Source organism: Apostichopus japonicus, chromosome 17 (assembly GCF_037975245.1).
Source record: "Apostichopus japonicus isolate 1M-3 chromosome 17, ASM3797524v1, whole genome shotgun sequence".
In the NCBI taxonomy this organism is placed as follows: Eukaryota; Metazoa; Echinodermata; class Holothuroidea; order Aspidochirotida; family Stichopodidae; genus Apostichopus; species Apostichopus japonicus.
In genome coordinates, this window is record NC_092577.1 from 447869 (window position 1) to 467679 (window position 19811).

General features: G+C 37.7%; 3 protein-coding genes across 3 annotated transcripts in view; 1 reads left to right on the top strand and 2 right to left on the bottom strand.

The window, feature by feature from the left end:
* The window catches only part of LOC139985011 (DENN domain-containing protein 3-like), a 47790-nt gene extending 44498 nt beyond the window's left edge, over window positions 1-3292 (bottom strand). The window contains exons 1-2 of the mRNA XM_071999189.1: window positions 2334-3292; window positions 1129-1408 (exon numbers count right to left, since the gene is read on the bottom strand). Of these exons, the coding sequence (XP_071855290.1) occupies window positions 1129-1408; window positions 2334-2813 (760 nt within the window). The 5' untranslated portion in view covers window positions 2814-3292. The remainder of the gene's footprint in view (window positions 1-1128; window positions 1409-2333) is intronic.
* Window positions 3293-3401: 109 nt separating this feature from the next.
* LOC139985010 (transmembrane protein 18-like) lies at window positions 3402-8328 on the top strand. The gene is made up of 5 exons (XM_071999188.1): window positions 3402-3598; window positions 4583-4700; window positions 5260-5408; window positions 6331-6481; window positions 7279-8328. Exons 1-4 carry the CDS (start codon window positions 3500-3502, stop codon window positions 6475-6477), a joined length of 513 nt encoding a protein of 170 aa, XP_071855289.1. The 5' UTR covers window positions 3402-3499; the 3' UTR covers window positions 6478-6481; window positions 7279-8328.
* A 4301-nt stretch (window positions 8329-12629) lies between these two features.
* Window positions 12630-17945, bottom strand: LOC139985012 (uncharacterized). Its single transcript, XM_071999190.1, has 2 exons — window positions 17545-17945; window positions 12630-15373 (listed from the first exon to the last, which is right to left on the bottom strand). The coding sequence occupies exon 2, from the start codon at window positions 15338-15340 to the stop codon at window positions 13658-13660; it is 1683 nt and encodes a 560-aa protein (XP_071855291.1). The 5' UTR covers window positions 15341-15373; window positions 17545-17945; the 3' UTR covers window positions 12630-13657.
* Window positions 17946-19811: the final 1866 nt, after the last annotated feature.

Sequence of the window (19811 nt, forward strand, 5' to 3'; positions counted from 1 at the left end):
ACAAAGTATGAACTATATAGTTTACACTCACAAAAAATTTAACTGAAGCATGTGGTCAAAAGGGGCCGCAAAAATTCTTGCAAGTTTGCAACATTTGAAAAAATTACTGTGGTTTTAATGCACATTTTACTTATATAGCAACTCAATGCCTGAGTGAACAAACATACTGTGAGATGAAAAATAATTTTTAGCATCCCAAACAATTCATAAATTGTCTCAACTCATTACATTTTGTGATCAAAACAATGATTCAAATATAGTTACAATTCTACTACAACTTCGTACCATGAACGCTACTTGTCAAAATATGGAACAACAAGGCCGAACTTTATGATATTTGAGTGCACACATATGATAGCCTACTGTATAGCACAAACTTTGCTATCGCTACAAAGGGGAACGTTACAAGTAGTTGCAGTTAAACAATATATACTTTTTGTTCATTTAGCACAACAGATGCAAGAATGTTTCCAGACAATAGGTAAGGGACTATTAGCCAATCAAGTAAATTTGGACATGCATCATTGACTACTGTTTATTTAGCATAAAAATCTCTGCAATGGAAGTGTTGTTAACTCTGTACTTTGCAGTTGATTGTTATGATCAATTTGTTTTCAAACATATTCAATCATTTGTACAAAGGATTGGAAGATATTTTGATTCTTTTGAGGAGAGGTTTTTGAAAAGAAAAAATTATATTCATTCAAAAAAGTGATTGTTATGTTTTGCATAGGCCTAGCTGTGAGTGTGTGTAATACTTGGGTTTGTTTGCACCCACACAAGCAATTTGAAGGTTTTGCGTCCCTGGCTAAAAGATTGTGTCCCAGATGCAGACTCCTGCGGTCGAAATGCTGATAAAGTACTGTCAGTGCTAATTGCTGATAAAGTACTGTTAGTGCTAATTGCTGATAAAGTACTGTTAGTGCTAATTGCTGATAAAGTATACTATTAGTGATAATTGCTGATAAAGTACTGTTACTGCTACAGTAATTGCTGATAAAGTAATGTAAGTGCTAATTGCTGATAAAGTATACTGTTAGTGCTAATTGCTGATAAAGTACAGTACTGTTAGTGCTAATTGCTGATAAAGTACTGTAAGTGCTAATTATTTGTGATAATTCAACTAACTTGGGAAGCACAGAGGAGGAAGATTAACAATCATCTCGTAATTCGGAAGACTTGAGATGGAGAAGGCCATCATTGAAAACCTCTTGGATGACTTGTCGAAAATGATGTTCCCTTCTTTAGTAGGGGTACATGTTGGTGATGTAGAAGCCACAGTGAGTGGTTCTGTATGGTGACCAGAAGTAGAATGACCAGACCTGTTAGGAAATATTGCCTGCTGGTGTGTCATAACTGCTAAGATCTGTGGCTCGTAACTATTGTTAAAAACAGATGAACTTTCCCTCTGAAAGAGATTTAAATATAACATTACTTTAACTACAAGAATGACAAAATTGTTTCCCCGCACCAAAATAGCAAGTGTAGAAATTGAAGTGATTGCACAGTTTTTATTCAGCAAACAATTTCAAAGCAGTATACGCACCTCAAAGCATGATAATAAAGCTTGAACACACAACATGATTATAAAGCAGCCTAATTATAATCAGGATACAGGGTGCATGTCAATATTTTAGCTTCCAATGAACTTATGTACTTATTATTGAACCAACAACAAAGAGACATGTCAACATTTGTGCAGAATAGCATTTCTTCTATTCGAAGTCATCATGTGAAAATATAAACTCATCTTTTTTTCTGATATATATAGAAATGTGACAAAAATTAATTTTTCTTCTACCCGAAGAAACGTAACTTCTAGACAAACTTATATGTCATAAAAGAAGTTGACATTTTGAGAGGAAATAATCAAAACTTTGAGATGAATATTGGAAATTCTGTACAAGCATGAGAGAAATTAGAAATTTCAAGTTAAACTAGTCAAATGTTAAATAAAAAATGGTTGAAATTTACGTTGTCCAATTGGGCTACTGTTGAGTGGTGAGATGCCCTTCCCTCCCCTTGCCCCCCCCCCCCAGCTCCCCAAAATTTGACAAACAAGTCAATACCCATTCAACAAGACTGCACAAGCTGCAGGAATGATTACTTTCATGGGGTGCCTTTAATTTTCCGTATCACTTGAAAAAGTGGTCAGAAACTGCGGTCCACCTTTATGCTGTATTCTAACTTGAAAGAGGAAGCAGAACTTATATGTTGAAGATTGAAAATATGTCACTACATATTACTAAACATTCTTAACTATATTTGGTCACAAAAACTACAATTAATAACACTTTCTAGTAATTAAATACAGCAAACTCTGTAATACTTACCACTGATTTTATCTTGAGTCCAGTGTCTTCATTCATGCCAACAATTACACATAATTCCACCAGGCCATTATGCAACTTTGGTGTCACCTTATGTCTTCCAAACTTTGGAGATGCCATTGCTGATGTAATTCCAGGCGTTGGGATGCGACTCATACTCTTCATTCTAAACAAATTTTGATGCTTACTACGTCCTTGCCTTTTCACAGGCCTAGCAGGGGAATCTGCACTCTTTGGCACATTGCGAAGAGGACTGGAAGAGGTTCTCCAGAAACGAGTTCTTGAAATACCAACATCTGTTGCATCTGAAGACAGTACAGAATGATGATCTGCAACATTTGGAATAAATAGTGATAGCTTTTCTTTAATTGGGGATGTCCCTGGGCTACTGTTTGCTTCGGATTGTGCTTTGGCATTAGGCTGTGAGGTATTACCGTTAGATTCTCCCAGAGTATCACCATCACTCCATGCTCGGTCTTCCATGTTTGCTGTTTAGATTAGCAATAGCAGTCAGCTACTGTAAACTAACACAGTAACACCAACAGGAATTATCTTTGCCAGGCCCTTTATATACGCCCTATATTTACTAATTACCAGTTTAGCTGCAATAACTGTGTTGATCCATAGGCGACAAGTACTGTATGATTTGTATTTGCAGTGTTATGTGGTAAGTCTACTACTTTTCAAATTTCGAAATCTTGAAAACTTGCGGACTTAGCACACTAGCCTATGGTAGCCTAACTAAAGTTAGGCTCCAGTTTATGGGTTATCACACCAATGAATATGGGAAAGCTCACGAAGTGAAGCATAAACCACTGTCAAGGCGGGCACAGGGAGAACTTATTACTCTCAGAGGTAATCACACCAGTCATAAGACGTACAGTTGTAGTTCCTTTTGACTTTTAGAAATGTTCAACCTGTCCTTAGACGAACTAGGTGTGACTCCTTTTGTTTGATACAAGTGCAACGAGCGCACGATACTTTGATTTTATAGCCGTCGGTCTGACTGGGGACTTCCCGTCAGCTGTGTGATTGCGTCACTAATTGACCCCAAAGGTTAAATCTAGCATATTCAGCGATCTTACTGCTACTCTCTGGTTTCACACAATTTGCCACGAAGTTAAGATTTTAGTATCAAGTTTGCTTTTAGTGTTGTCATATTCACGAAAATGGACGAAGGTATTCTTGAATGGCTCAACAACGGCATGGATAAAGATGGTGCTATTAGAGTTGGAGAAATTGATGGTGTTTTCTCTTTATTGAGCCATGTAAGCGTCCAAGTAACATCCTGACACAGGAGGGTACTACTAGTATTACTACTAGCATTGAAAGTTTCGCCATGTACCTATTGAGCGATAACGTAGGCTTATGACGAGGCATACCATCTTAGAACACAAGGCTAATATTACAAAGTGTCAAATTAATGTTTAATTTAAGTCACTGCCTAATGTAGGCTTTACAGCAGTCTTGCCATCTCTCTACGTTTTGCCGGAAGTCTTCAAGTGAATCTGACACTCTCCTGCATGATGTATGCTACTGTCAGTAATATCCCGGCGAAATTTGATTTCCAACATACTTGTTAAGTGAGCCTGTTTTGACCATGAACTTGCTATATCTATCTGGATATCTCACTGCACAGGAAAGTTACCAACTATACAGGGTCGAGTGATGTGCATGGGACAGATCTACAGTAGGCCTTTCAACTAGAAATCATAATGTTGTGTACAGTTAAGAAAAAGTCTGAGCAGGCCTAAATAATTAACAGTAATCAGCAACTTGTTTGAGAAACTTGACCATCAGTATTGCCCCCAAAATGACTTTACTTCCATCCTCGAAATATTTTACCTGAGCACAGAAATATTCCTTGTCAATGTTAAACATTCAGGTGACTATCTTGGAAGTTGGAGTACCAAGGATGGTGAAAACCTATAGAAGAACATTGCGAGGATATTTGCAATTGAAATATTTGATGGCAAAATTGATGGCCTTTAACGTCATGAGTCAAATGTTGTGATTGACAAATATATCATTGCTTGATTATCAGTAATTGATAATAAATATTGTAATACTAATTTAATTTAGCCTATATGGTTTGTGGAGAATGAAACATGGCTTAAATAATGACAGCCAACGTCAGTGTGCTGTGTGAAAACATATAAGACTTGCAGTATGATTAGCCATTAATGTCCGTTCCATTAAATTCTGTTAAATGTAAGCTTATGTTTTCTATCCTGTTTTTTTTTTGTCTGCAGGTTGACTGGTCAGAGAGGTGGCTTCAAGCTCTTCTTGTTTTTCACATTCTTTGTTTTGTTGCAACAATTTTGACCAGGTTTTACACCAATATTCAAGCATTCCTTTTCATTGCATTATGTAAGTTGAAGTTCAAACTACAGACATGAGGACCAGTTACTGTTTCACATTTTGTCAATATCAGTGTGGTCCTCAAGGTTCAATGTATTTAAAGTAATAATTTACTCATTCAAATACTCTTACATGTATGACAATTGTCCTGATTTTGTTTACATTTTTGTATAGCAGCTTTGAAATTTGTGACTTTTGTTTAACCATTGTTAATACTAGAAGTACTGAACTTCTGCAGACAGAACCTGCTATATATCTTTGCATTAAGCCAGTTTGTGAATGAGTTTGTGGACGACATTGCTCACATATATACAATCATTAACTTGCTTATCATCATTACCCCGCATTTAAAACATCAAACTGCTAAACCTTTTGATGAAGTTAAACTGGTCATATTCCTTTTCATTAATTCTCCAGCTTTATAAATAATTTTCCATAAATTTGTCCCAATATATGGCTTACATTTCTTTTCATTCATTCATTCACTAATTTTATGAATAATTACATTAATTTATATGAGTTTCTTTTTAGTAACAGCGTGTTTGTTGGTTCTTCCTCTTTATTACAGTGGCAATTGTATTTTTTGCTGAAACCATCAATCAGTATGCGGCCCTCAACTTCAAGCATTTTTCACGTCTGCAATACTTTGACTCTGGTGGTCTGTTTATTTCCCTGGTTCTTTGTTTACCTATACTCCTAAACTGTTTTGTAATGTTGGTAAGTACAAATTATCCCATGATACTAATTGTTTCATCTCCCAAAACTTACAGTAAATAGTTACCGAAAAGTCTCATTGTAAAATATAACTACAGTATTTAACATCTTAACCAAATAGGAAAACATTAATAAAACAGCTGTAGCGACTTCATGATATGCTCATGTGTTTAAAACATTGGACTCCTTCTGCAATCTACACCATGTACAGTAACACAGCACAAGAAAGATGTGGTGAACTGTCAAATGTGCTCTATGTACAGTATGTTATATCCTTCTGAATTTATGGCAAAAGCCGACAGATATTTGAATGTAACTTGTAAGAAATGTAATGAAGTTTGAAATTTTCTCATTTGTTTTTTGTGGTTATAATTGTATGAGAAGTGTCTGAATTTTGTTATAATGACATAAATTTGGTGGAAAATGTATTATAAGGATTATGTAGATTGATTTGTTTCAATGGTGGATTGAATTGTGTGGAGCCTGTTTCATCAAATTATGATACAACCAATTTGCATACAATTTGCATATATTAGCCTACAGACCTCAATCAAAAATGTAACAAAATGTGATAACTCCAAGGATGGTTATTCTCACTAAGCACACAGACAGAAACACAAACGTAATTTGGAATGAAAGTTGCAAGTGACAATCGAAGCGCAGTAGTACAATAAATACTGTTCTCTTTTATACTTTAGAAACATTATATATGTGTAGTGAAACAGACATAAAAGAAGAAGGAACTTCCTTCTCAAAGGCAATTTCAAAGTTACAGTAACCCTATGTGAAAAAGGGTGAAATATTTACTTCAAAAATATTGATTTAGGCGTAAATAAACTTTCTTACCATGGAGATATATGAAGATGAAGAAGAGATGACTTGTTGCAGTTGCAGGCTCAAGATTTTGTTTGTGATATTTGTACAGATATTCTGGCTATACAGAGCAGGAACGATGCTAGTCAAAGTGAAGAAAGCCAAGTTAAAGCAAAGGTCTGGTAAGAAGACCAAAGGACCAAACGAAGAAACAGAGTCCGAAGAAAATGTAACAGAAGAAGACAAGAAAGAGAAATGAAGAGGTAAGATGTTAATATAGTCTAAGAATGAATCTTGAAGAGACAAATACGATGAGAAATATGAACTCCTTGCAAATATTGTTTCTTTGTTATATATCAGTTTATTGGTTACCTTATCTACCTAATTCAAAATGAAAGTATATATTAGACCAATAAAAAGGCTATAAATACAAACTTGCTGTATATAGTATTAGCATCAAGAGCTAATGTTGACATTTTGTTTGCTAAAAGTAAAAGTGAAAGCCCATCTGATGGTTTGTTCTCGCCAATTTATCAAATATTACACATATGGATGACTTTTTATTTGCTTAGCTTTTCTCTCTGGTAAGTGTTTTTGGTTTTGTATGTTTTATGCAATAAACTCGCATATTATCTTTCATATGTTGAAGAAGAAATCACAAAAGAAAATCTTCATATATCACAAGCAATCATATTTGAATGCTTCCTGGGTTTTTCGGCTTGATAAAATGTTCAACTAAACACAAAATGTCTGTTGCTTACATATGATTGTGATAGTTAATGTGACATATGATAAGATGAAATAGTCATTCAGTGAATATTTTCTACAATAGCTAAATGTTAATTAAATTCCAAGTCAGTTTTCTTTGTTGTCTTCAAGTATTCACCTAATATCTTGCTGTTTCTACTACTTTCTTTGTTCTAAATCAATTGTAATATATCATTATGATTTAATTACCAATTGCAATTCATTTGTCTTTTCAAATCTTTTGTACTTTGCTTCACCAATCTGTAACCTCTTGTTTGTTTTATTAAGTCAAATGCATTGTTCTGTTTTTCAGTGTCAAAGTTTCATATGTTGGCTGGATTCCTGCAACACCGTCACCATGAGGCTGCATAGACTGTCACACATCCCGGAAAGTCTTCAGAAATGTCTGGCCTGTCGCCCTTATTAATCAAATTAAGGGTCTTATCTGATAAACTGTTACCACAAGGTTATGAACATCAAGCAAACCACTCTCTCTCTCTCCATATAAACTGAATCACATCAAAATACTCTTAATGTGTTTGATTGTCAGAGCAAACATCAAAATGTCCCTCTTAATGTGTTTGATCTTCAGAGTAAACACTTTTCAGAGTATTTGGTATTTTGGATACCATTTAACCTTCCTTTGCTTTGCATTAGTTACATTTATTCCCAATAAATGTCATGTTTGGTCAGTTTTGTCAAAAAAAACGGTAGATGTGGTCCAAGCAATACTGAAAGATACCAATTGAATCAACTACATTAAACAGATAAGTATGTACAGTAGAAGTCTTACAGTTTTTTGTGTTTCACATTTAATGACTTCCTGGAACAGGTAGTTCTGTGGAATGACAATAAATATCTCAGCAACCAACAGCTTGTTTATCTGACGTTGCTAATTAATGAGTTTTGTATAGTATTATTTATCTACTTTGGTATGCTGTTTTTTTTATAATATAAAAAGAACATTTCAGTTCCAGGGAAAACAGGTATTCTGTTGCTATGTCGTTAAATACTGAGATGTAAATCTGTAGCCTTGTTGCCATGGCGGCATTATCATGGGTGTATCTGTAAGTGATGTACTTGGACCTGTGCACAGTACTAAAGCTTAACTGATGTACATACATCAAACAGAACTACATACCGGCTAATAAAGTACCATACAGTACTGAAAAGATGTAAACACTGTCTTACAAATACTATGTTACAAGACTAACAGCAGTAATGATGTTAATGGCAGTTAAAATGTAATAACAATAGTTATGCTATTTTGAAATATTTTTGAGTTAAGTTGTTTTGAGAAAATTATCAGTAAGTGTTGTATCATGTATCTTGAGGGGAGGGGTCAGAGGAGTAGTTAGGGGGGGGGGGGTTCAGGGGCTTCTCTCCTATCAAGATCCAAATTTTCACATGTCTTCAATTTATTTAACAGTTTGTTTCTTAGTGACATCTCTGTAAAACTGTTCCAAATAAATTATTATTTTAAGAGAATCATTTATGTTTTCATTTATCTACATCATGTGTCTCTTCAGTCATAAGTGGATAACTTAGTTGGACTACATTTTACCAGCCCTTTAGATTTTATAATCCTTCTATTGCTGTTATCTTTGCACATGTTGGAGGCCAGGGTGGGAGAGGAGGGGCAGGGGGTTACTTACAATGGCCTAAGCTAGTATCCCTTACACTCATCATATGTGAGTCCATAAACTCATCTGTTCTATTACTTAGTCAAACTGCACAAAACAATTCTTCTGTTCTTCAAGGCTGATACTGAAGGGTAAAAGGAACATCGCAATAATGACTTCGTAATTCACATATTGTTTAATGACTTAGTAATTTACATACTGACTGACGACTTAGTAATTCACATATTGACTAACAACTTAGTAATTGCAAAACGTCAACTACTGTTAGGGTGAGGAAAGGTTTGTACGCAAACAAGTCTGAAAATTGTTTGGTAAAGGTCTTATTACGATCAATTTGACGTCCTTTCTAAGCTTCCGTAGTATAATGAGGTTGCCCTACAGATGTAAATTATTTGAGATGTAAATATCATACGTGATGAACTGTTAAAATAAACCTTATGTTCTATATGAAGGCCACTTCTACACAACATACATTGAATCTTCAGGTTGCACACTACTGACTAATGAAGTCATAAGAAATGATATGATAATTTCGCTGAAACAGCTCATACTCCCCAGATATGCACATGTTTGTAGCTAGGCCTACTGTCATTTAGGAAGTGGAAATCTCACGGGGACAGCTGCCCCCCCCCCCCCTCTCCAACCAGGCAACGGACCTGGACTTGGCATCAGTTAACTTAATCGCAAATAAAATGTTTCATGAACACATTTGCATAACTACTAACTGGAAATCGAAGCATAATGAGTAACATGGTTATAACAACAACATGAGTTTAGCACCCAGGCTCAAAACACCTAGACATAGGCCTATATAATTATCTCACTACACTTCCAAACTATAATAAGTCACATTGATAACCAAACTGAATATTGCTTGTACGTGATAATACAACATACGATAACATATGAAAAATAATGTACTGGAAAGGAGATTTGAGAATTCTGCGGGCTTTCATTATCTGCTGGCTTAACATATAACCGATCAGCGGTGAATGAGCGCGGTTCCTCATTAAATTTAAACTATAAATAAAGTCCGTAAAAGCCTACTTATTTCAACCCAGTTGCAAAGTTCTATTTTTCCTCGGGGATAGAGCAGATGAGAATAAAACATAAATAATCTCATATCCCAACGTTGTAGCTCCTAGCTTTTATGAATACATGAGTCACTAGTGACTCATGAGTCTGATAGGACTAGCGCCTACAATGTACAGTTACTTAACCTGGGGGACATTTGATATTGTATGTATGTATGTATGTGTGTATGTATGTGTGTATGTGTGTATGTATGTATGTATGTATGTATGTATGTATGTATGTATATGTGATCTTCCCGCAAGCAGGAACTCGCGAAAGAAGCCATGGAGGCTTATAGACTCGCAAGCTGACCGAAGCCAATCTCTCGGTTGTATCCCCAACCCTTCAGGAAGTGGGGGCGGCCCCCCCCCCCGGGCCCCTCCCTCCCCCATGATTGACACCCTGTACCAGAGCCGCCATAGAGAATATATAGCTCATGATCTATCTCTCACTCATACCTAATCCGTCGTCCGCTTTCGAAAAAGGTTATTTCGTTCATGTCAGTTTCCTTGATCTCTCGAAAGCTTTTGACACCCTGGTAGATATGGTGTAAGAGAAGCTTCATGTGCGATGGTTAAGAATTTACCTTAGAAATCGTAATCAGTACGTAGGGGCCAATAACCACGCCTATACATTCTCCTGTTGTTTGTAGCGTACCACGGGGTCAATCCTCTCCTAGTTATATTGATCTTAACGATCTTCATCGTTCAATCATAAGATCTCAACTTATGATTCTTTATGCTGACCACACTGATCTGTTCTGGGTCTGACCTATAGTATACCAGGGGCGTATCCAGGATTTTCCAATAGAGGGGGCGCCAGGCATGAATGATCGCCTGGGGGGATGGGTCTAAGGGGAGGGGTGTACAATTTTTGCTTTCGAAGAAGGGCTGAAATGCAAAATGGTGTCATATGCATGGGCGGCGATCCGTACTTCCGAGTGGGGGGGGGGGGGATATGACCTTGTTGACTATCTAAGCGTAGCGCCACCATGAGTTGGCGCGAAGCGTACAAAAAAATTTTGGGATTAACAAACCCTCTAGATGGCCGGAAACGGCACTTCCCGAGGTTTCCAAGCGGCATATACCCAACTTTAAAATAGGGATGTCATGTCCGAAATATCTCATAATCAGGATCCAAAATACTTTTTTTTTAATTTCGGGTGTTATTTTGGGAAAATTGCCCCTGTCAATCTTGTTTCAGGCGCAACGTTAGAATGTTCGAGAGCTCTTTTATATTATTCGATGAAGAAAATGGCCTCATGCAGGCTATTACAGGCCTATACACATGCAATACACAATTACACATAGTTACATTCCTAGGTACCGATTGCTAGGGCATCCAGGTGAAACGTGTATTAAGCATTACCCTGGTTACATGAGATTCTCAGCTGTTCGAGGGAACATGTACGTGTGTAGGCCTACTATAGGGCCTATATGAATACTATGAGGGTGCATATATGTACTATATCAATACCGTGGGCGCAATAATACATTTTGTTGTTATAGGGCCAATGAAGCCTACAGTCAACTATTTTTGCTTTATAAAGACGCTTTATTTGAAAAGATCGCACTGCGTTTATGGTAGGCGAGAAATGAAGCTAAAAAAGAGCCGTACATTAACGAAGATGCATAAATGTAGGCATGAAAATATTCTTATCCCTGGCATTTGGTGGGTAGGATATGGTGCATTACATCCCCTCCACCCATTTTCATGGGGGGATATATCCCCCCTCCACCCAGGATCGCCGCCCATGGCCATATGTGATCCATTTTTCGACCTTAATAATAAGCAACATTTCCAGTAAATATGGACACAAAATGCACAATTTAGTATGGCTGGCATGTCACTTAGTGTTTATAGTGATAATACAAACACAATTACCATCTATGTTTCTAAAACTATTATGCCGCCGAACTTCGCCAGAACCTTTTTTTTGCAAACAAAAAATAAAGCATACGGGAGGGGGGGGGGGGGGTTGAGCGATCACCGACATCTCACATAAAGGTCGTCATCAATTTTTTTTTTTTTTTTTTTGGTGACGGCCAATAGGGGGGGCGCGCGCCTGTTGCGCCCCCCCCCCCCTGGATACGCCCCTGGTATACTGCTATTGCTGAAGCAGAGTTGCATAATATTTTGATGTGGTTCAAGGCTAACAAACTTTCACTAACTGTCAACAAGTCCTGTTCTGTGGACAATTATTCTCTTCCCGTTACAAGTCCATCAAATCAAGCTTCAAAGGGACAGCAGTAGTAACTGTAGCAGTATCAACAACTACAAATGTTGCCATGATGTTACATTGATAATAATTTTAATAGGCAGCAACACAGTGATTATGTGTACAGCTAAGTTTCTAAAGGAGTCGGTATTCTCAACCGACTGAAATTTCACCTGCCAAAAAGAATTCTCCATTGTACTAATAATACCATTATCCTGCAACAGTATCTAACTGTGATTCTGCCTGGGCTAATAACTATCCTTAGCGACTTCACAAAAATGGGGCAGTGCCTCACATCACCAAAAACTCTCTTTCGCACAGTTATCCTCTTTACGTTAAACTCAACACCCTAAATAGTTATGACATCAACAGTCAACAACAGTCAACCATTTTGTTATAGGGCTCAACCTAAGTGTTTCAACCTCTTTTTTTTCGAATCGTTATTTCATGCATGTACAACAACAACAACACTAGGTTCAGCAACTCTCCCAGCCTTCCTGTAAATTGTCACTGTTTAGTTAATGATGGGTGTCTTTGAAATGAATCATGTTGTTTGTTATATAGAATACAGTTAGTTTTAAGTTCAGGTCATACCCACGGGAGATTCAAATCCATGCAAACCTTCTTTGGTTAGCGGTTTAATTCCCGCAGTTCAACAGGACTATACAGTTAATTCCAACCACCTTGTCACTGAGCGACACGAATACCATTTGCATTCAAAAAGTAACGTATTGTGATAATGTACTCTATGTATTATCTCTGGAATCATTCTGTGTTGCAATACATACATTGTACCATTCTTTTGCATATTCTACAATAATAAAACGTCTTTCTGTAATAAGAATACCTATACCATACATAGTCTATGCGAATACAATTAAAGTTAAATGTACATATTGTTCTCTAAACTGGAATAATAATGAAATATAACACGATGTGAACTAATCTACACGGAACGGTCGGAAGTGTTTCTGGCAAGATGAAATTCTCCACCCCGGCTTCGGTCAATCTTAAACCCTGTCCGATACCATGATGATGTTTGGGATTTCATCGTGTGAAATGATGTTCTCAATCCAAATTATTCATAACGTCTTTCCTGTGTATTCAAAAGAACCTGTTCGTGTCTCATTACCTAAAGAACAATAAATATATAAGGGAACTATGAACATGAAAAATAGACGGGAACTATCGATATAGCCGGGAACTATCGATATAGACGGGAACTATCAATATACAGTAGACGGGAACTATCGATATAGACGGGAACTATCGATATAGCCGGGAACTATCGACATAGACGGGAACTATCGATATAGACGGGAACTATCGATATAGACGGGAACTATCAATATACAGTAGACGGGAACTATCGATATAGACGGGAACTATCGATATAGACGGGAACTATCGATATAGACGGGAACTATCGATATAGCCGGGAACTATCGACATAGACGGGAACTATCGATATAGACGGGAACTATCGATATAGACGGGAACTATCGATATAGACGGGAACTTTCGATATAGACGGGAACTATCGATATAGACGGGAACTATTGATACAGCAGCGGACTATTTGTGTCTGTGGTGCAGATATTCATCTGATATCCATTTTAAGTTTTCGTATATTTAGTATATAGTTTCTAATAAGTTGTACCAATAGGAATATTTTACATGGATATCGTTTCACTCTTATGATTGATAATTGGTCCAGTATACGATGTCCAATTACTATTTTGATTTAATATTCTTTATTATTTGCTGGATATGTCATCATACTTGGTACTGGAGTCATAGAAATACAATAGAATTAAAACTGCCCCAATGACTACAAGTAACACGAAAAACAAAAGCAACGAGGCAATTACTAAACTCTTCACTCGGCGTTTTCTGGACTCGTCCCTGGCTCTCTTTTTCATCGCTTCCTTATAACCGTCATCTTCAAAGTTACTTAAAATGACGTCACCGCTGCTGATATTTATTTCTGGTTGGAACGCTGTGTTCACGTGACCACTATCGACGTCGTCCGTTGAAACCGAAGGCGCTGTATCTAAATTAAATACGATTTCATCAATCTCTGATGGGGACTCCAATGACGAGATGATCGGAAGTGGTTTGTCTGGTTCTTCTGGTATAAGGGCGTACAATGAATCTGATGGCAGAGAATCATCATTATTGTTATCTCTGACGTCACTTGATCCTGAAATGGAGGATCGCAGACTCCCTGATGACGTAATACTTGCATGACGTTTATCCCTCGAAAAGGAGAATTTTCTACGTTCATAGAAACTAATTTCGTTTGTCCCGAAACGGTCTTTTCTCACTGCAGTGTGAAGTGAAGCAACATTGGCTGCTGCAGTGTGTCTGTTGTCTTGAAGACTAACCGAGCGTGAAACCCGACGATGTTGTTTGGCTGAAGCCGTTTTATCTCTGCTGCTGTTTCGTCTACTTTGTATCTCTCCTGTTGTCTTGGCGGAGCCATTTCTTGTTGTACGTTGGTGTTCAACTACTGGAAGTGGGTATTCTCCAGTAGTTGTCTTCTGCGGCTTCGTCGATCTACGTTCCTTATTCTTTGTAACTGTCGCATACGTTACTTCACCTCTACTCTGGTCATTTATCAACCCACGGTCGCCATCTTGTACTTTAGCTCCATCAATCTCAGTGTCTGGCGGAGCGTCAGCTGATTTTTGAGATCTTCGTTCGCCTTTCTTCTTAACTGTCGCGTAAGTCGCAGATACATCCGACACAGCGTAATTATCTGCTTTTGATTCTTGTGATTTACGAGACTTCCTTTCACTCCTACTTGGAACTGTTGCGTAGGTCACATTATCGGATATTTCCGTCCTTTCACGGTTACCTCGGTTTGGTGAATCCTTTACCGAACCATTCGTTCTTCTTGGTCTTTCGTCTTGAATAACCGGCAATGCGTAGCTATCAGATACTGCCTCTGTTTTAATAGAATTCCTTTCCCCATTTCTCTGCACCTCAGTTACGTGGGCATGGTTGTCGGGAATACCCGGCAGGTTTCGGCTTTCACCGTTACGATTCGGTGTTAGACCGTTACTTTTCGGTGTTAGACCGTTACTCTTCGGAGTTAGACCGTTACTCTTCGGAGTTAGACCGTTACTCTTCGGAGTTAGACCGTTACTCTTCGGTGTTAGACCGTTACTCTTCGGTGTTGAACCGTTACTCTTCGGTGTTGAAGAAGCTTGTGGAGTCCTTTCGAGATGTTCACGTTCTTTACTTCGCTTGGAATTTTCAACCTTTGAGGATTTCAGAGAAGGTGAGTATTGATTTGATTGTTCTCGTCTTCTCCCATCTCGTTTTGACTGTTTAAATTTCCCAGGTGGTCCTAACTCTGCTCTTTTCCCATCTCGTTTTGACTGTTTTAGTTTCGCAGGTGGTCCTAACTCTGCATAGCCGCTCTCCTCATCCATAACCGTCACATCGGAGTATCATCACCATCAGATCTGAAAATCGAAAAGGTAAAATAAGAATATCTTAAAGATATCAAAGTGAGGAAGATATGTTTTAAAGAAACATATATAAAAAAAACAGACGTGTAACTATACACTGGTAGCGACGAAAAGTTGATGGCGGGTAATTTCAGAGTTTCCCAACTTCATAGCATAGACGAGGAATGTGTCAGACACCTTATAGTGTTTCTCAACCACGGGCACCTCATCCCCTCCTCGCTCAGAAAAAAATGTGAACCATTTCAGTAAACGGAATGATTTTCGTTTGAAAGTGGTTCATTGCATTAAGCTCTTTACTTCTCTACCCCCCCCCCCCCCACCGCTTGTGCCCACCCCACTCTACCGTTTTGATCCACCGATCTACACTCTACCGATTTTTGAAGACTTCTTAATATGCCAAAGGATCATTATTTCCGAATTTGCAAGATGTAATTGCAAAGCTGCTTGTTTATTCTATTGGTTAATAGAAGTCAATTAGAAATTAACCTTTAACACACGAAACCAAAAACTTGCGGCAATTTGGAAATTAAAGCCTTTCCCAATAAGTGGTCGTGTAAATTAATTTGTTATTCCCTAAAGCCATTTGCTAAATGATATCTTACCTTAAATAACAAGTCTAAGGACCTGCCTTCCCCCTTCCCCCACCCCCAAGACCCCCACCCCCAAGAAAGAAAAACAAAACAAACAAGAAAAGACGTTCGTAAATCAAACCACCGTGACCAGTTCGCAGTAAGAACAGTCTAAGGATCTCTGCGATAGGCCTATATAGCGCAATCAAGGCTAGTCATACCTATTTATTCAGCATGTATAGGCCTATATAGGCTATCAAAGGGTCAACCTACAATCGTGGCCATTTCTGGAAGTTTCCAATTTTGTGGGTGGGCAAGGAAAGGGACCAACACTATATATATTGTATGTATTTATATATGTATAATATGTATTTTATATATACTATTTATATATATATACTATACATATGTATATCTATTTTATATTTACTATTTATATATGTATATGTATTTCATATATACTATTTATATACTATACGAACATATATATATATATATTGTATTTCAGACTACTTAAGCTTTACATGTCAGTTTCTGGGGAACTGGTCAATCATTGAATGGGTGATGGTGTGACGGGTGCCGCGGTTGTATATACACACATACACACATACATACATACACACAGGTTGAAGAATACGATGAAACATAACTTATTTGGTTAACAATCACTGCTGTGAAGGTAGATATGAAGATATGACTGAGGGCATAATAACCCTGACAATAGTAAATGATAACATTAATAATGCTAATCCCCAACCCTAAAGGCCACATAAAGTCTTAAAGTGGAACTATATTTATGTGAGTATGCCATGGATGACCTGCAATTGAAGAGGGTCTAAAACAATCGACAATAATACCATCACCCCCTCTAAGGTGAATGAAACAATGTCCTTCTATGCTAATATGTCATGGATATTCAATTTACTTGCTTCTTATTTAACCTTAAGTTCAGCACACTACATTTTGTGTTAAGTTTATATACCAAGACGACCCCATTGACGTATAGTAACTGGGGCAGAGGGGTGAGGGAGGGGGAATCACTCCCCGAACCAAACTTTGCATATAGTGAGTGTATGTCTCTGCCCCCTATCTTCTCCAACTAGGAATGCACTCCACTGCTGGCAGTTATAAATCATTCAGCTGGATCCTAAGAATTAGCAAATAAGTGCCAGGCAATCAACTATTCTATTTTGTATTCGTTTCATATACATCATATTAGACTAGAGTTCGATGTCTATAAAGCAACCGAAATTTGGACGTGAGGGTTCACAATTTCAGCCTGAGTGAAACACCGAAATTCGTACAGTTTCAAGAAAAGTAGAAATTTGGATATTTGGTACCGTAGCATCTACTAAACTAATATTCTTCTAGTAAAAACTCCAAGCCCCACCGGTTCAAGGTCTGCCCTCTAACTTCTTATAGGTCCCTTTCTTAAGGCACACGAGTGCCGCTGTAACGTAAACGGCCGCCGCCATGACTTGACGCTCAGGGAGTCATTATGCATAAGTATATACAATTAATACAGTATTTCCCCATCCACAAGCGGTGCCAGTTTGTATTGCTTACATTGTTAGTTAATAGATGTCCAATACTTACTGTGTTCATTGCTTTCTCCCTTTTCTCTCAACTTCACCAGCTAAAAACCGATGGATTTTCCAATCTCTGAAGGAAGTAGGCTATTCGATAAACTTTCTTTTTAAATTAAGTCAAGAACCAACCAGTCGAGGAGTCTCAGCGTTGGTTTATTATCGCTGAAAGTTACTGTATGGCCAAACAGTATAATAACGTGCAAACGATAATAAAACCGATTCTTTAAGGTGAACGATTAAATAGAACCAGTTAACTCTTTCCCCCTCGATGGGTGTTGTTTTCCGGAATGCCTGCATTGTGTTATAGTTTCCAGCCACAATGAACTCTCTCACTGTATCAAACAAACCATGAACACTTGATTGTGCAGACGGGCACAGGAATGGATATGGTCCACAAGCTCCATTGTTTAAGGGCTACAGAATACCATGCTTGGTTAACTACCATCTCCATAACTAAAGTTCGGATGACCCGATTTTCAAGGGTAAATATATACTGCGTACTTCGTATTATAGCAAGAATTCCGATTTATAGTTGCTTACATTTGTAAGTTTTTAGCTTCACAGTATAACTACTTTGTAAGAAAAAAATTTGGCATGCAATTAAGGATTGGTTCATCACGTTGTGTAAACTTTATGTTTTCGACTGAATACGCGATTTTATCCCGCGAATTAACTTTCATACTTATTAGCGTTGGGGTATGAGATGGTGAGGGTAGGGTGAGGGTAGAGGTTGAGGGACGTAAATAGTCTGGGGATAATGTGATGGTGAGGGTGGATTTGGGAAGGAGAGGAAACGAAACTTCTACAATAGTAAGATGTTAAATTGTAAATAAATGGGGTCTTTAACAATTTATACAAAACGTTGTTATATGGATTTCTCTATAATGAGAATTCAGTTAGTATGGTTTAATATTACAGGAGTGGTGTTGGTGGTTGGGGAAGGGGAAGGGGAAGGGGACGTAAATGAGTGGTGTTGGTAGTTGGTGGAGGATGTACAATGTAAGTGTAGATTTATTTGACATGTAGCCTATCCACATAGAGAAAGTCTTGGTGTGCATGCAGGTGGTTCCAGTTACTGTATCAGGGTCTGAATTTAACAGGGCCCTCTGATCAAAGACGATGGCTTGTCCATTTCAAACACAATTGCGGAGAATGTTGACCGATCCTCCAGCTCCCTGTACTGTTCTACGTATCATGACTTCGACCATACATGAATAAAACAATATATGTTTAAGCCTAACTAGTTTCAGTCTTTATCATATATGTGTATGGCCCTTACCAATACTAGATACAGGTATTGCGGGCGTACTATTCTTTCATGAGGTTCAGAGTCATAACGTTGTTGTGAGGGGAGAATAGAGAAATAATGTTTCAAGTTTGGGTGCAATTGTGTGTAATAGACCGATGGAGTCGGAGTCATTTATCTCTCAAGCTTTCGATTGTTGTAAGTTTTTAGATAAACCCTAGCTCTTTTCCTACCACCCCCCCCTCCACTCCCGGGAGGGGAAGGGTGATAGGACAAGAGCTATGGTTTGGCCGCCAATCCTCTCTCTTATTGAGGAGGATGTTGAGTGGACCCGACCCTCTCCCTGTACTGTTGCAGGTATAAAATACAAACTGTTATATCTGTTATCATCTTTTCGTTGTTTCAGTCTTTATAATATATATATATGCATAACGTAAATAGCCTCAACATACAAATATTTGTGGAATTAAAGTAGCAATCTTTAATATTAAACAATATTTAATATGAAATCAAGGAACTGCTACTGTACTCCGCTGTGGGTCAACTCCGGCAAATTTACAGGCTCCATCCATATTAAGTGACTGGGTGCAGACGACAGTGAGGTTCTGCACGGATAACACAATATTATTCTTGGATAAACTGACGAAATTAAAAATAATCAATCAATGCTATAAGGCAGATGCAGATCTTCTTTAGTATGATAGCCAAGAGAGACAATTGTGGTGATTTACAAAGTGGCGAAACCTAACATAAACATGAAATGAAAATTATGGTGTGGAAAAGGAGCGTCGCCCCTTATGCAATAAAATAATAGGCATTAACGAAGTATCACCATTGAAAGTAAAAATTAAACAAAAACAAAAACCAAACAAAGAATTTATTTTGCCATGTAATTGATTTACATGCAGGAGTAAGCCTAGTTATGTGGTAAACTAGGAAAATATCGAAATAGCCTATAAACTAAATCACCGTGTTAGAATAATTACATTTAATATATGGGATATCAAATGATTTGACGGACAAATGTT

Coding starts and splice junctions, on each gene's coding strand:
- LOC139985010 (XM_071999188.1), top strand. CDS start 3,500: ATGGACGAAGGTATTCTTGAATGGCTCAACAACGGCATGGATAAAGAT. Junction 3,599..4,582: donor TTTTCTCTTTATTGAGCCAT/GTAAGCGTCCAA, acceptor TTTTGTCTGCAG/GTTGACTGGTCAGAGAGGTG. Junction 4,701..5,259: donor ATTCCTTTTCATTGCATTAT/GTAAGTTGAAGT, acceptor TCTTTATTACAG/TGGCAATTGTATTTTTTGCT.
- LOC139985012 (XM_071999190.1), bottom strand. CDS start 15,340: ATGGATGAGGAGAGCGGCTATGCAGAGTTAGGACCACCTGCGAAACTA.